The sequence below is a fragment of the Pogona vitticeps genome, chromosome 8 (genome assembly GCF_051106095.1).
Source record: "Pogona vitticeps strain Pit_001003342236 chromosome 8, PviZW2.1, whole genome shotgun sequence".
NCBI classification, from domain to species: domain Eukaryota; kingdom Metazoa; phylum Chordata; class Lepidosauria; order Squamata; family Agamidae; genus Pogona; species Pogona vitticeps.
The window spans coordinates 1042723-1058188 of NC_135790.1; the positions used below are offsets into that span (position 1 = coordinate 1042723).

Consider the following 15466-nt stretch of genomic DNA (forward strand, 5'->3'; position numbering starts at 1 on the left):
GCCTCCAATATTCGTGGCTGCTTCCTGAGATGCCTGCACTTGCCACCACCCTCCCTGGGCTCAGCAGCTGATGATGGAAAGGCCACTTCCGCCACCATATGAATGATTCCATTCTCCAAAGACAACGAAGCTGAACTTTTAGCCCACTTTCTGAGAAATTAAGGGAGTAGATGATGTTTTTTCTCGTGGAGAAGAGGGAAAGCTAGTAGAAGAGACATTTTCAACTGCTTAATAGGATTTCATCTTCCAGCTTTAACCATTCCCTTGAGCCAGAGTTGCACCAGTCCGTTTGGGGCTGTGGCCCTGTGATCATGCCATTATTCTATAACTCCAAAGCAGGAGAAGGGCATTGGAAGTTGGCATCCACTAGCGCAGTGCTGTCTTGTCTCTTCTCGCCTTGGCTTTCCACGGCTTCTGGCAGAATTCTTTCCTCGCTCTGTCTACAGATTCCTGGCCCCCCTTGGCAGTGGGTCTCCCATCCAACAACCAACCAGGGCTGACCGTGCTTAGCAGTCCAAACCATACCCATTGAGAGTATTGTTCAGGGTGCTAGGCTGTCTCCTTAAAAACTGACCAACCCTCGGGGCAGTCTGCGATCTGGTTTGCTTAAATAAAGCAGTCTCTCTCCTTCTGCTGCTCACATTCAAGGCAATCACAGACATTACTTCTGCATTTCTTCTAAGTAGGACTTTTTGCTACTCTCTCTACTCTTTCCAACCTTTGATTCTCATAAGCAACTGCTATTTTTAGTCCCACAACTGCTATTTTTACCACCACCAGCAGCAACCTGGAAGCATCGCTCAGACTTCTTCCAGGGCGATTAATTAAATTACTTCTGCTAGTCTTTGAACACCTTCCTTTCCAGGAGCTCCCCAGGTACATTCTTTTGGTTACCTCCAACAGGAACTAATTTATTTCGTCTGTTTACATTTCTAGAGGAAGGTGGGGGGCAAGAAGCCCAGCTGAGTCATCTGACCACCATCTCCTACAAAGAGACACACTTCCCACTTCCTTTACCCAGAGATACAATGAGAACTAAAGATGTCTCCAGCTCTAAACAGTGAAGAGAAGCAACGGCAAAAGCCAGGGAACGGCATCCATTCGACACATGGTGACAGCCAGGGAAATGGAGCAGAGGGTTGATATTCTGTCCCTACCTGCTGGCCCCAGTCATCAGTTTGCCTGTCACATTCGGTCCCCTCTGAAATTTCTGAACACTCTTCAAGGGAGGCTCTCATTGAGCTCATTGCACTAATCTCAGTGAATTTATCAACTGCAAGTTGGCCTTGATTCCCCGCCCCCCCCATGCATGGATTTTGCAGTCCATGCTTTCTACACAATCTGTGCTTTTAAACTTTTATTTAGTGAGAGGACTGGCAAGTCTCTGGAGAATAAAAGTACTTCTGTCGGTGATGATATCCCATCAAAGCTTGACTACCATTTCTGCCTGTTTGGTTTCGTTTTCAGCTATAACTTCCAGAATCACCCACGCAGCTACGTAGGAGTAGTAATAGGGCGGGTTGGGGATTTGGGGAATTGTAGTCCAGGAGAGTAACATTTCCAAGCCACTTAGCTCATGATGACATCTAAGCTGCGCCTCCATCTGCTACCACCTCACAAAACTCTTGGGTATGCTCATGGGATAACTCCAGCATATGTTGCCAAACGGCACCCCCCCACACACAAGGCTTTATTCTCGCCCTTAATTAGCAGTAACCAAGAAACCTTCTCCAGATGCAGGCCCTTTGAGAAGGAGAACTGTTAAGTCTGTAAAACTAGAGATGATCAGGTTGGAATGCTGCCCTGACACTCCCTGTGCTGCTTCCTATGGTGTAGGCATGGTGGCCAGATGGAAAAGAAGGCAAGGCTCCTCTGCCTCGTTTGACCAGAAAGCCTGTCAGCAGATGCAGTGTGTAACCACCGACAGAAAAGGATGGGGCTCCTTTACCTTTAACAATGGCATGAGAAAAGGAAAGAGGATTTGATCTGGTGCAGCTTTTTCACAATCCCATGGAAATTTCTCTCTGACTTCACACCTATTGAAGCCCTGCTGGGGTCTTGTTTGTATCTGCTTCCAGAAGAACTAGGAGCTTCCCTTGGCCACGAATGCCAGGCCGAGGGGCCATCACTGAGGAGATCCTGGCAAAAAAGTTTGGGAATGGTGGAATCAAGTGTCATACCAGGGAATACACAAATGTGCACACCTCTAAGACTGTCATTTCTTCCTTGCTTTATCTTTTCATGCAAACACAAAGAATGGCAAATTTATTCTCCTTCCCCCTGAGAGGGCAAGGGCTTTTGTTATGCGCTCAAAAAGAGAACGATTTGTGTATGCTTGTGCAAAGGGCACACAATGATGGCTGGCACTGCTTTGTGGATTTCTGCAGGTAAGGAACATGGCAAAGTTTAAACCTCCCTCCACCACATACCCCAGCCAGTCGACAAGTATTCTTTCTGCTTCTGTGGATGAAAGGATCAATTTGAACCAAATCTTCCAAGCACACATATTACCAGAGTATTTGATAGCTGACAAATCTACAGCTGAGATGGAACCAGTGAGTGGCTCTACCACTGGGACTTTTGTCAGAGTTTTAAAATAAGCCTCTCTTTTTTTGACCTGTGGTCTTTCTTTCCTCCGTTGACATAAGCAGGGGATGCTCCCATGAAAAAGTTTCTACACCGAACCCTGTCTTTATGGCCCCCAAAAGCTCCCCTTTTCAATCTCCCTGTCTTAAAAAATACACAGAAGGAAGAACCTTTTTAGCTTTCTGCTGAACCAAAAACTGAAACAGACAGCAATCTGTAATACAGCCAGACGCACTTACAAGAAAAAGAAACAGCTCTTGAATCTCTTTGTTGGCTTCTATTAGTGCCTTTTTATTACTACAGAGGAAGTTAAATAGATTGTAGTCTTTGCCATGTGCTTATCTCTTATCAGAGAGAGAGAGGAAAAACAATCAGCCTCTTATCTGACCCTTGCCAATAAACTCACATGTTAACCTCTTCCATGGGAGAGAACCAAGAAGTGCCGGAGTTTTCCCACCAGCAGAGAGGCTGAATGTCCTGCATGAGGAGTACTCTGTCTGTCTGCCTGTCTCTCTTTTCCTCACGACTTTCTTGGCCAGAACAGGCCTGAGAGAGAGACTCACTATCAAGAAGCCAAGTGGGAGGAGAATACACCTGCCTGTCTTTGGAGAACCAACAGGTACTGCAAGAACAAATATTCCTGCAACATCCGAATCTCTGGAATTTGCCGTTTCTCATTCTAAATGCAATGTTAGAATTTGCAGTTAGAACTTCACACCTAAGGCAAAAAAGGGGGTGGATGAGAGGTTACCAGTCATTCCAGCTTCAACACAACCTGTGTAAACAGAATCTTTCATAGCTGTACTTTTCTAAAAAGTAGCTGTGTTAGGTTTTGCAAGCATATCATACAGAAAAGAAAGCAAAGCAAAACAAAATCAGAAAAAACAAGAGATTAAAAACATGGTGTGTTGAAGTGTTATACTTCCGTGTGAGGTCAAATAGGCCTACTTGAGTTGCAACTTGCATTTCCATAGTAAGTTGCAACTAGAGTAGGCCTGTTTGAATAAATGGAACGTGAGCTGTGGACTGCACAAATCCCCACTGATTCAATGTGGCTACTTCAGTGCAACTAACTGCACTAAACAACAGGATTTTGGCCAGGATGTCCTTGCAGTTGTCTGGCATGCAGCAAACATCCCCCAAGGAATATTTTGGGGGGAAAAAACTGTAAACTTTTTCATTTCCAGCACATTTTTACCTCTGGAAACAACCTCCCAGGTGTGTTTTCTACTCCGGTCTCTTCCCCTGCCTGGTCCTTAGCTAGTTGCAACAACCAGTGGCCACAAAACCAACAGCATATACACTCTGACAGTCTCAGAACAGCTTTCTTGCAGGAAGGAAGGCTGAACTTAAAATCCCTGGGTAGCATCACGTACCACATGGAAAGGTAAGTGTCTATGCTGAGAGCGCCACGTCAGCCACGTCTCCCACCCTGCCCAGGAGGAAGGAGAGCATGCTGCTGTCCATGCCTGCAAAATGCAACCACGTGAGAGAAACAGAGAAGAGACACATCCATCCAGGGACGTCCTACTCGAAATGATACAAAGGCAGTTATATAAGCACAAGCTATGGCTCAATGCAGTCCTTGCATTTGGTAACAAACTGCTGCCACCTAAGGTGTGAGCAGATGGACCAAACTGCTGCAGAAATGTCCATATAGGTGGCGATCGAGACTGGAAAGGCCACAAGGATCTGCGCAAGTAGGGTGCCTCCTACAGCCAAGGACAGGAATGCAAGCCCAAAAATTCCTTGAAAAGGAAAGAGTCTTTAATGAGCCTTGGGTCCCCAGATGTTTTTGGACTAAAACTCCCAGAAGCCTCCACCATGGCCTGTGCTGGCCAGGATTTCTGGGAGTTGCAGTCCAAGAACATCTGGGGACCCCAGGTTGGGAACCACTTCCAGGACCAGCCAGACTTCCCAGACCTTTCGGTGGCTCAAAACCAGTAACTGGTTAGGAAGCCTGTGTGCGTCTTTACTTTTCCTATTTCCAGAAAGGACAGGGAGGTGGTGTTGGTGGTTTTTATTAGGGGAAGGGGTTAAAGATGGAGTTGGTCACTCTCTTGTTTCTCCAATTAACACAGGAGCCAGCAGAAGTTTTGGGACAATTTCTTTGGACTTCTTCTTCCAACATCATCTCTCAGATGAAGCTAAAGGAAATATTAAATTAAAACTACACATACTGTCATGTGAATGTAAAGTCATATGAACGGAATATGGCCGACTTCTCAGTCATTCAGATCATATGTCCTTGAGTGACCCCCTGGAGGGTTAAGAATTCAAAGAAGCAAACATCCTGGGATCAAATAAAGTCGTACAAAGGTAGTGCTGTTTGCCTGGCCCTGGGTTTTTTCCCCTTTGGCCATTTCTTGCAATAAAAGTGGGCCTGCAAGATCCAATCAAGGTTTATCAAACTTTACATTCTTTTTCCTTTGTTCCTTCCAGGGATCTTTCCCCAGAAACGACAAAATAAATTCTTTGCACAAGCTGCATCATGGGCAGCGTGATGATTTCCATGAGTCCTTGTAACTGGGTGAATTGTCCCTGATGGCTAGAAAAGCTCCTCTCTCCAGAGCCTCTGGCTCTGATCTTAACAGATGACAAGCTGCTATCAGTCTGACAGAGCCAGGACAGAGGTCAACGGAATTTGCCACATTAACAAGGGTGCAGCATGGCTATGCCCCCAAAACATTCTCCAAAAATTCCACGGCATTCAGGATTGGAGACCACTTGTATCGTTCAGGAAAACAAGCCCACAGTGTGTGTTGGAAAGGGATTCCAAGGTGAGCGTGTGCGATAGTGAAGTGTATCCGTCCATTTATCTGGATGATCTATAGAGTCACAAACTATGCAAGCATTTGAGTTCTTCAGAAGGGGTGGTTAAAAAAAAGAAAAGAAATGGAACTGGGGGAAAAGCATGCACCTTAATTTATTGTACTGTATTTTTCGATATCACCATGATGAAAACAAAAAAGAGGGCACATGCAGGGCCTCATTTCTGCAAAGGAGGTAGCAGACACTGGAGGGAGTAACCAAGACAAGACGAAGGGTCGTCACAGTACAACAGGGTTTTGGATATTTCCCATTAATTGAGAAACTGCATATTGCCTCTCTGGCATTAAAGGACAGGGAGGCTGGCTTGGTACATCCGGGAGTTCGTGGCCAGAGAGAAGCACACCAATATTTGAGCCTACTGGCAGCTGGGACAGAAGTCTTACCCCCCCCCCCATGCCAAGTTGAACTGCTGCTGGTCTTTGCTCGCTTGTGATGTGATGAAATGCAGTAATTGTACAAGACACGCAGAGCGAGCATTGTATCTTTGTGCATCAGCCACGAAATGCTGCCACAGAGCAATGATAAAATATTGCAGGTGACCACGTATTGAATTAAAAATTAGCAAACATTTGTGACTTATTCCGGAAATATCTGACATGGTTACTTTGAACAGAGAAACAAACTTGTTTCTGTTCTGTCTTGCTTCCAAACCTAAGTCAGAAATAGATGACCATTTTCCCCCCTGACTACCCTCATTCTCTGGTGCCACTGATAACCAACCTGACAAACACAAATTAAGCAGGTAAAATAAAATACTGGGGGGAAGCTTCCCTTGCTTGATTTCAGGACTAGTATAATTTTTTTTTTTGGCACTGAGCTACCATCAGTTGGCGTAAAGCGCTCTCTAGTGTTCTGCAGCTGCCATGCACTCAAAAGCCTGAGCTAACGAGCTTCTTGAACACCCCACTCAGCACTACGTTAATGGTGCCACAGAGTTCCTACCATGGAGTCTACTTATTGTAGCAGCCTGAGACCTCTTTAATTGCCACAGTGCCACCCTAGGGGATCCTGGAGCACTTAGTTTGGTGAGGGGCTTGGCTTTCTCTCCCGGAGACCTGTGAAGCCCTGGTCTCAACAGACCCAGAGCATTCTAATCATCCTACCAAGCTAAGATGGAGCCATGATGGTTAAAGTTGTATTGAAGTGTAAGAGAAGTAAAAGGACAATGCTGTAGCTGGCAGGGCTACCCGTGGAAGCCAACGTGATTCTGTGATTAAACAATACCTGGGTCAATGGGGCTAGTCCATGGTGAGAATTTTCCTCTCTTTCCCGAATTCAGAGCTGCTGGCCAAACAATGGCTATGGCAGCAGCTGCCACCATAAGCTGCTGCTGCTGCTGCTTGATGTGGTGTTCCACCTTCATTCCTCCCATATCCACTCGTAGTACAAGCCGCTAAGGTTGTTGAGGTACACATCTGCAGCTCTGAAATAGATGGACAAAATGACAATCGCTTACTTCAGAGTAAACACAGTTCCGTGCAGGGTTCAAGCATGTCAAAGGAGGAGGGGAAGGTGTCTAGGAAGGGTGATTTCCCGGTTCCCTCCAGCCACATGGATCTGCCCAAAGGTGTTTCAGAATACACACATAAAATGCATACAAAGCCCCAAATCATGAACAACTAATAATGTTGCCAATGTTGTAAAATTAGCTTTGTTTTATAATTGATTCCAAAGCAATCTCTTTTTTTAACGGAGAGCAAGATGTGGTGAGGGTGGGGCTGTAGTCTAGATGGCTTTAAAAAGGAGTTACAGATGCATCAAAGCAGAACCTCCATGAACAGGCAGTGTATCTCTGAAAAATAGAAATAACCAGGTGAGTAAGGCCAGGACTTCCTCGCCCTGGAAGTGAATATCCCAGAGTTGTTAGAAGGTATATGAGAGATTAGTTAGAGCTTTGGTCTGATACAACATGACAGAGGTAATTACTGGATAATTAAGAAGGTCCCTCTTCAAAACCAGGTAATAATCAAACAAGGGCTCCTGTCCTGTTTTTTGGAACATTACACAGACAGACTTAACAGGTAGATTTAAACTAATAAATAGAAACTGGATTGAGATGCAAGAGGGACTTTCATTTAACATTTAATTACATTTGAAGCTGGCTTTGTATCCATGGAAGTCACAACCGCATCCAGGCTCTCCTACTACACCTTTGCCCTCCCAGCAGCTTTGCATAAAAGATCCAGCTGTTAGTACGCTCCCCAAGGTCACTGAGCTCCATGGCCAAGCAGGATTTGAACCTTGGTCTGAGCAGGACCACACAACAGCATCCCCCCCCCCCCACGGGCTGCTTGGAGACTGATCCTTTCTCTGCAATACACCTACCCTTTTTCTACCTCGCATTCACCACCAAAAGCCCATTTTCTCTGGCCTGGGCCTCACAACAACAGCCATTTAACCGGGGCTGGTTGGACCTCACTGCTTATCCGTTTTCCCCCTTGACCCCTGTGAAGGAAACCGGCCTGTATTTGATTCGAGGAGCTCGAGCGACTTTTTTCTCCGAACAAAAGCTTACTCTGCAGCTCTGCCGTCCCCAAGACAGCGCTTTCCAGCTGCATTGGGCGAGAGGCTCTGTTACCCCCCTCCAAGATGGCCCCAGGCTGAGGCAACAGGCCTTCCGAGCGAGACGGGGCTCATGGGCTTTGCCGCTCGGAGAGTGGGATGCCTTCCCCGCTCGCCGGTCGAGGGGCACAGGGTGCCCGTCTCCACCTTTCATGGCCCTGGCAAGGCAGGGGATGCCCCGCGGGGTCCCTGCCCTCCGTGTGGGAGAAGCGGCCGAGGGTTCCCGGGCCTTTCACACCAAAGGGGCCAGGTGTGGCTTCGCTCGTCAGGGCTGACCAGAGGCACCTGGGCCCTCAGGAAGCCTCCTCCTGGACCCACCTGCAGTCCCAGTTCCTCACCAGTTCTCTCAGGTCCTGGTGGGGCAAAAGCAAGCCAAGGGCTCCTCTTTCCCGGTGAGCAGTCCGTACCTTTCATTTCTCCTGCTGAGGACGGAGGAATCCAGGTGGTCCCGAGAAGAAAACATTTCAGGGCTTTCCAGTCCGTGTCTTCCTTGGGGGAACCGGTGCCCCCCTCCACTTCCCTGCCTATCCTGGGCTGGAAAATGCAGCCTCCAGAGCTATTTTTCGTGGCCTGTGGCTTTCCCTCACTGAAATATATATATTGGGGGGGGGGGGGGAAGAGAGAAAGATTCTGCTGCAAAAGCATCCTTTTCCCTACTCCTGAAGCCTTCCATGGTGGACATTTTGCAACAGCATGGGATGCAGGCTCCCCCCCCCCCAAAAAAATGACACAAAAGTGGTCTTTTGGTGGCATTCAGTTTTGATTTCTCATCCTTGTTCTTTTTTGGGGGGTCTGGTGGAGTCTGTAGGAGGTTGTTGCCGTGGGAGATTAGTCCCTAGTCTCTCTGGATTTGTCCTCTCTGAGGAATTTCAGTGCATTGTTCTGGAACTGACCAAGAAGATCAGAACAAAAACACTGGAAGAGCTTTGCCCGTAGGAGCCGAGACCACCTGTCCCAAAAGCCGTCATAAATAATATACAGGGCTGGTGAGTCTCAGAAGCGACTGAGAAGCCCAGGAGACTCACCTGAACTTTTGTTTGCTCTCGTTCTCTCTCTCTCTCTCTCTCTCTCTCAACCTCAGAGAAATTATGTAATTTCACTCTAAGATTTAGCCTTCAAGCCTTGTTGCAATGAATTGGGCCTTGCCCAACTGGGCAACACACACTCCCTGAAATGTCAAATGACAAGCCCCAGAGCCAAACCCCTTTGGTAAGAACCGTTTTGGGAAAACCTGCATCATCCTCTTCTTTCAGACAGGTGAATGCTGGAACTAGGGGAAAAAAGGAAGATCTGGCACAGCTGCCTGGGGCTCTTTAGAAGCTTCAGTTGAGGAAAATTTATTTTAATCAAGACCAGGAAGGCCAGGGGGCCTCTCATTTCCCACAGCTGGTCTTAATGGTCAAAAGCCCTGGTAACATGCCTTGGTGTTAAATAATACATACTGGATTAGCTAAACTGGACTTAGAAGTCTGAGAGATGTGGAAGAGGGAAATGAGGCTTCCTTAGAGTTTGTTTTGCAATATATCTGGCTCTCCCCACCCAGCCACCGGAAGGCCCAAGGTTCTGCTTCCACCTGCTTGCTGTCTTGCAGCTCATGTTCCTGACCTGACGGCTCTGCCTGGGTCTGTTCCCCAATCCAGGGTGCCGGGATGGCCGGGCCAGCACCTGTGGAAGAAGGCCGGCCGTTGCCTCAGGTCCTCCTGACCCCTTCGCCTGAACTGCTGGGAAAGGTCCTGAGTGAGCAGTTTGGACCTCTACCTTTCATGGCTCCCATCACCCGGATGAAGAAGAAGCCTTCCGGCCATTACTTCCCCACGGAGAACCGGGAGCAAGTGCTGGGTCGGAGACGTGCCGCCAACGCTAAAGAGAGAGAGCGGGTGAGTGAGCCAGTGGGCAAAACCCCTTCGGGATGCAGCATCTACCACGTGCCGTGACTTCCGAGGAAGCCCTAGTGAACACATCCCAGGGGTGTGCACAAAAAGCGGGTGATGTAAACGTTTCTGGCTGCCTGGTTGCAGCATGGCGGGGTTGGACTCGACCAGGGGTTCCCCACCTTGGGTCACCCAGGTGTTCTTGGACTGCCACCCCCAGAAGCCTTCACCACCAGCTGTACTAGCCAAGATTTCTGGGAGTTGCAGCCAAAGAGGAACATCTGGGGACCCAAGGTAGGGAAGCACTAGAATTAGATGGTGCTGGACATCCCTTTCAAGCCTATCATTCTATGAAACAACTTCAAAGTCATTTTAGTGACTCAACAAAGAAATAGCTGTGTGTTTGTGTGTATGTCTTGGTAAATTTACTTTGATAAATTGTTAGCATTGTGTTACTGTCGGTGAGATGGTTTGGCTCTGGGTGCAGACTCGTACCCTACTGGGAGATATAAAAACAGCTTCTCATGGAAGCTGAAAGCAGTCAGAAAGTCCTGCTGCTTGTGATTAGCATGATGAAATGCAAAAGAGAAACGGCTCTGGGTACCTTTAAGAGCTGCCTGGGGAAGGGAAATTCAGCAGATGTAGCTTGCATTAAAAGCAGCACCTGCTGAAATGTCCTCTTTTTAAGCAGATAGTAAAGATAGAGGAATCCTGTCCTCTTTTGCTTCTGATTACCTTCCTCTCCACTAAATTGCCCTTCCCTCTCTGGCAAGTGTTTGTATTCGTTGCCTCCCCAATTTGTTTGATGCAGAAAACAATGGACAAAGGGAGATGGAGGGAAGGGGGGGGGACCCTCAAAATGCAGGAAACTGTAGCCAGTGAGACGCACACACAAAAAAGGACTTTGCTTAAAGTAAAAAGATAAAATAAAATACTTCCTGATCTCCAGGCCTGCTTAGACAATAGATAACAACCCCTAATCTAAAGCCAGCTACTGCTGTGTTGACATGCCCAAGGGATGAATCAGTTTTAAATGAGTTGAGGGCCTGTCTTGGAAAATGCTGAGACTGGCTGGTGAAAAAACTATGAAATAAAGTTATTTATTGTTGCATTGGAAGTTGTGATTAACACTCATTAGCAGTTTTCCAGTACGTATCCCTCTGAGTAACAAATGCTGCCTTTTAATGCTAAATTGTACACAAGAGGAAAGTAGATATTTACCAGGGGCACTTGGTGGTGCACCAGTTTTGCCAGTAAAAACCCAGTTTCCCTGCCATATCCCACTGGCCTCCTGTATGCTTGACAAATCCTGATAAATGGGAAGATCATGTTTTTAAATGCCATTAAAATCTCACAAGCCGTTGAGTGCTGCCATTGTGCTCTCTCAAGTCAAGTGTTAGCACTCGGTGTGGAAAGTGTAGCTCGTTCAGTCGCCCGCCCACCGGCCATGGCAGGGTGGCTGCCGGCTGGAATTCTCTGGAGTCATACCAAGGTTTCCTTTTGCCACTTTCTCTGGGAAAATGACTCAGATGCAGCAATAAAACAGCTCAGGTGCACATCAAGTGAGTTCTTATCGGAGAATGAGCTTGACAGCCTGTTGACTTTCGATAGCCTGTGTAAACTTTGCAGGGGTTAAATGTTAGCCACCTATTTGGTTTGATGCCAGCAGGTATGTCAGGCTTCTGCAGGAGACAAATAACAGCTTCTCCTCTGAGATGGAGGAAGTTTGCAAAAACTGAAATAGCTGTTTGTGAGCGATAGACAAATTCCTTCCACTTCTCTCTGGCAGGTCTTTTTTATTCATTGCCTTGACCTTCTCATTAAAAAGAGCAACCTTAGCAAAGGATGAAGCACATTTCATGACATCAAGCAGGATGGAAGCCAAGTTTGACCCCCGGGCAAGCCTTTGACTTCTGTTAGAACTGAAGATTAGGCTAAGTGCGTTAACTGGCACGCTTGTGCATTTTGCAAACTGAGATTTGATCTTCATAAAGGCAGTGTCCCTCCTTCTGTGGATTTTGTTTTATCCTTCTGGGTGAGGATGAGTTTCTATCTTTTTTGGAATATGCTCTATGGACATTAAGTCAGAACATCAAATCTCCCGTGATTACAGAGATTCCACTGAAGGAGTTGAGGTGGAATTCTGTTACTAAACATTCAGCTAGTTGGCAGGACCAGCAGCGTGAGGATTTTCCCAGGAAGCAAGCAGGAAAGGTGCTTTTGTACTGAAGCCCTTGGGAAAAGACACAAGCCCCCCTGACTTTAATGATCTGCTTTTAAAATTTCTGAACAGATAAAGAACTTGAACAGTGGTTTTTCCAAGCTGAAATCTATTGTGCCGCTGATCCCAAAGGACCGGAAGCCTAGTAAGGTTGATATGCTGAAAGCAGCCACGGAATACATTCGCTTGCTGCGCTTGATTTTGGAAGAGAACGGAGGAGATGAGGTAGGGATGTGTTTGGCTTGGTAACCCAACTTCTCGAAAGCTAGGGGCAGGGGTCTGGAGGAAGTGGGTAACAGGGCAATATTTAATGATGAGGATAGATTTAAAGATGGTGTAATGATGACAGGCTATAGATGCTCCAAAAATACTGAGCAAATGAAGCTCACAAAGAGTGAGCAAATGAATCTGCTCAGCATAAGACACTAGCAAGGCAGCACCCTTCATCAGGCCCATCACAATGCAAGGGATGCTTCTGTGTGGCAGAAGGAGCATCTCCAATACCTGGTGAAATCATCTTTCAGAAGAACCTCCCTGTTTCTCCACCCTGGAGATCCCGTGAAGTTGGGAAATGCAGTTTGCAAACCACTGCTTTAGAATGTTTCTCTATATGTAGGATGAAGGGGAAAAGAGGTATCAATTATTTTGCAAGCTCAAATGGCTGCAAATTTTGTGTGCATGTGTGCGCCCATGTGCGTCCTTTGGCATCCTTGCATGTCTTCTCTGCTTACACAAGATGGAAGACTTGACCAGCCAGGCCTCTCCTGAGTCTGCCCCCATGCCAGGACCTCCACAGAAGCCCTTGTCTGGAAACCTGTCTGAGGAATCTGGTTGTTACCTCAAGGCTGAAGATGGTGTGGAGGTGGTCTGGGCCCATCAGGTGGTGGAAGCTCCAGCACGTTCGTGGGGTGAAACGATCCTGCCTGCCTACATGGGGATTGTAGAGCTTCACAAAAATGGTTAAATGGTAAGGCTTTCTCCCTTATTTGCAACCCATGAAATGCTTTTCATTTTTATCCCATGGCTGTTCCACCAAGAGGGTGCTTTCCTATCAAGTGGGACAATATCAACGGAATATAAGAGCAAAGCCTAGTACTTTAGTTTGTTCTTTCTTTTTTAAGAATTGAAAATTCCAGCTTTTGCTCTTAGAGAGAGCTTAGCACACTTCGCAAAGCACTTGCTTGCCCAGAAGTGATGCATGAGAACCTCATATTGTTTCTAGCGAGTTTGGTTGACTTGACCTACAGAGAGGGAGTGGACCACCAGTCTCTTAAATCCCCCCCCTTTTTTGCTCCCTCTTTTCCACACCTAGCAGGCTATGGGAGAAGATATGGTTTGTCCCTGCATGGGGCTTTCAAAACCAGGCACAAAGCTAGCTCAGATGAGGCCAAGGGCTTGTGTTAAGGGATCAGGCATAAGCCTTAAAGGCTCAGGTAACTTTGGTGGCTCACCAGCTTCTCCCAGATGTAAACACAGCAGTTTGTCACCATACCTTGATGGAGATAATTTGGCCAAAGCTATCCAGTTGGACTTTTCCAGCATGTTACATCTGGGGCTGCCTTTTACAAATTACAGGACTGACAAGCATATAAAACCAGAGTGTTTCAGTCTAGCTGCTGGTCTGTTCCCAACACCACTTTAAATTGCTGGGCTTTGTGAACCTTATTAGCCCTCTTACAAGATGGAATGATGTCTCTTTTCCAGACAGTGTCACAAGGAGTTACGGTAGCTACGTCAAAAGGCATTCTGGCTGTTATTCTTCCTCTCCCTCTGTTCATACAGTATTAAGAAAAAGGAGAGGAGAAGCAGCAGAGAAGGCAGAGAAGAAAGCAACTACCTCTGGGACCTCCATCAAGAACCATAAATAAGGCAGAGCAAAAGGCCAATGGAAGCCATAAAGTTTGCTTCTTTCTTATATGCATCTACCCGAAGCTTAACACCAAGAAGTGAGGAGGCATGGGGTGGCGTGAGTGGGGGAGGTCCAAGGAGAAAACCTTCTTGATTGTGGCATCTGGCTCTGGAATAACCTCCCTGGACAGTCTTGCTACATGCCTCCCTTAGGGTCTATTTCCAAGGCACGGAAGGTCATTTTCTTTGCTTTATGAGTCCTGAAAACATCCTAACAGTCTAGCTGCATTCCTTGATTGTAACAACATTGAAAAATTATGCCTAATTTATCTCTAGCAAAAGAAAAAAAAATTATGCCTTTTTCCCCCTTGTTTTCAGTTATTGTACATTTAATACTGTGTCTTGTTTTGGCTTTTAACTCTAAGCCAGCTACAGGCTTGGTTGATGGATGGCCAACTGCATTTAATTATAGTAATATCTGTGATCAAATTGTTTTGCAGAAGCCCTGCTTTGAATGGAAGCAGGATCTTCAACGTTGAGCACTACATGTCTGATGGGACGCTTTGTTTCTTTATACCTTTCACTTTTATTTGAAAGTTAGTAAAGTTACCTTGTTAAGCATTCATGGTTTGCATGTTTGCAGTCTAGTATCAGAAGCAAAATTCAATGCAGAAAGGAAAGTGCTTCCTGAAGCCCAGTGTAGGCTTGCATTTGTAGTGCATATGAAATTTTAGATTTGGAAGGCACCACAAGAGCATCTTGTCCAACCTTCTGATGTAGGAAACCCACCACACCGCCATTCATTACAGAGGCCCACCCAACCTTTTCCAAAATCCTCAACAGAGGAGACTCTGACTCCTACTAGAGCAGACTCCAGCTGTGATGGAGCAAGGCAGACCTCCTTCGGGAAGGACCTCAGACAAACCGGGGGCAAGAGCAGAAAGCCCACCCACTTATTTCCAATCAACACACCTGAGATATCCCTGAGACATAGGAATTTTTAGTCCTCCTTATCATAATGTGTGGAAAGGCTTCCCCGGATGTGTCCAAACCAGCAGTTTGGCCCAGTTGCAGAAATGAACTAGAAGTCAAGAGAATTGTTTCAGGGGAAGGAGTCTGGCAGTGCCCATCAGCCTGGCTGTGGGCTTCTCAACCAGTTGCTGTTCGCAGACGTTTTGCTTGGAAATAAACACCCCTTGAGCTGCTAGATCTCAGCCTTTGAGGTCCATTTTCCAAGTCTCAAGATTTGGACCTGAACTGTCAGGAGACGGGGATGCTGCTCATGGATTTGAAGCTTGGTTTCCATGGTGCCGTGCTCAGGAGCACTCCGTTCTTTCCCATTATCTGGCATGCTGTAGAGCAGCCTCTGCTGGAATTCTACACTGTTGGTCATCTAACAATAATGACCTCCCACCGAGTCAATTGTGACTTACCATAGTGTAAGTGTGTTCTAGGGGTACTGTACTCAGAAGGGGTTTACCACTCCCTCCTTTTCGTGGGGCAGGGAATTCTGGCACTGTGCAGCTTGCCTTTTGCCATTATTTTC

The 15466-nt window shown here is 46.7% G+C and overlaps 1 protein-coding gene and 1 long non-coding RNA gene across 3 annotated transcripts; one reads left to right on the forward strand and one right to left on the reverse strand.

Annotated features, from left to right (window-relative positions):
* Positions 1 to 1086: 1086 nt before the first annotated feature.
* LOC140701860 (uncharacterized) lies at positions 1087 to 9093 on the reverse strand. The gene is made up of 3 exons (XR_012080848.2): positions 9006 to 9093; positions 6643 to 6841; positions 1087 to 4733 (listed from the first exon to the last, which is right to left on the reverse strand). It is a non-coding gene; the product is annotated as an uncharacterized LOC140701860 (long non-coding RNA).
* Positions 9094 to 9399: 306 nt separating this feature from the next.
* On the forward strand, positions 9400 to 14543 carry FIGLA (folliculogenesis specific bHLH transcription factor). 2 transcript variants are annotated; one of them, XM_020780131.3, is made up of 4 exons: positions 9400 to 9857; positions 12145 to 12297; positions 12809 to 13039; positions 13777 to 14543. In XM_020780131.3, the coding sequence occupies exons 1-3, from the start codon at positions 9630 to 9632 to the stop codon at positions 13034 to 13036; spliced, it is 609 nt and encodes a 202-aa protein (XP_020635790.3). In that variant the 5' UTR covers positions 9400 to 9629; the 3' UTR covers positions 13037 to 13039; positions 13777 to 14543. The 2 variants fall into 2 exon arrangements, with proteins under 2 accessions (XP_020635790.3, XP_020635791.3); XM_020780132.3 differs by having other exon boundaries at positions 13855 to 14543.
* Positions 14544 to 15466: the final 923 nt, after the last annotated feature.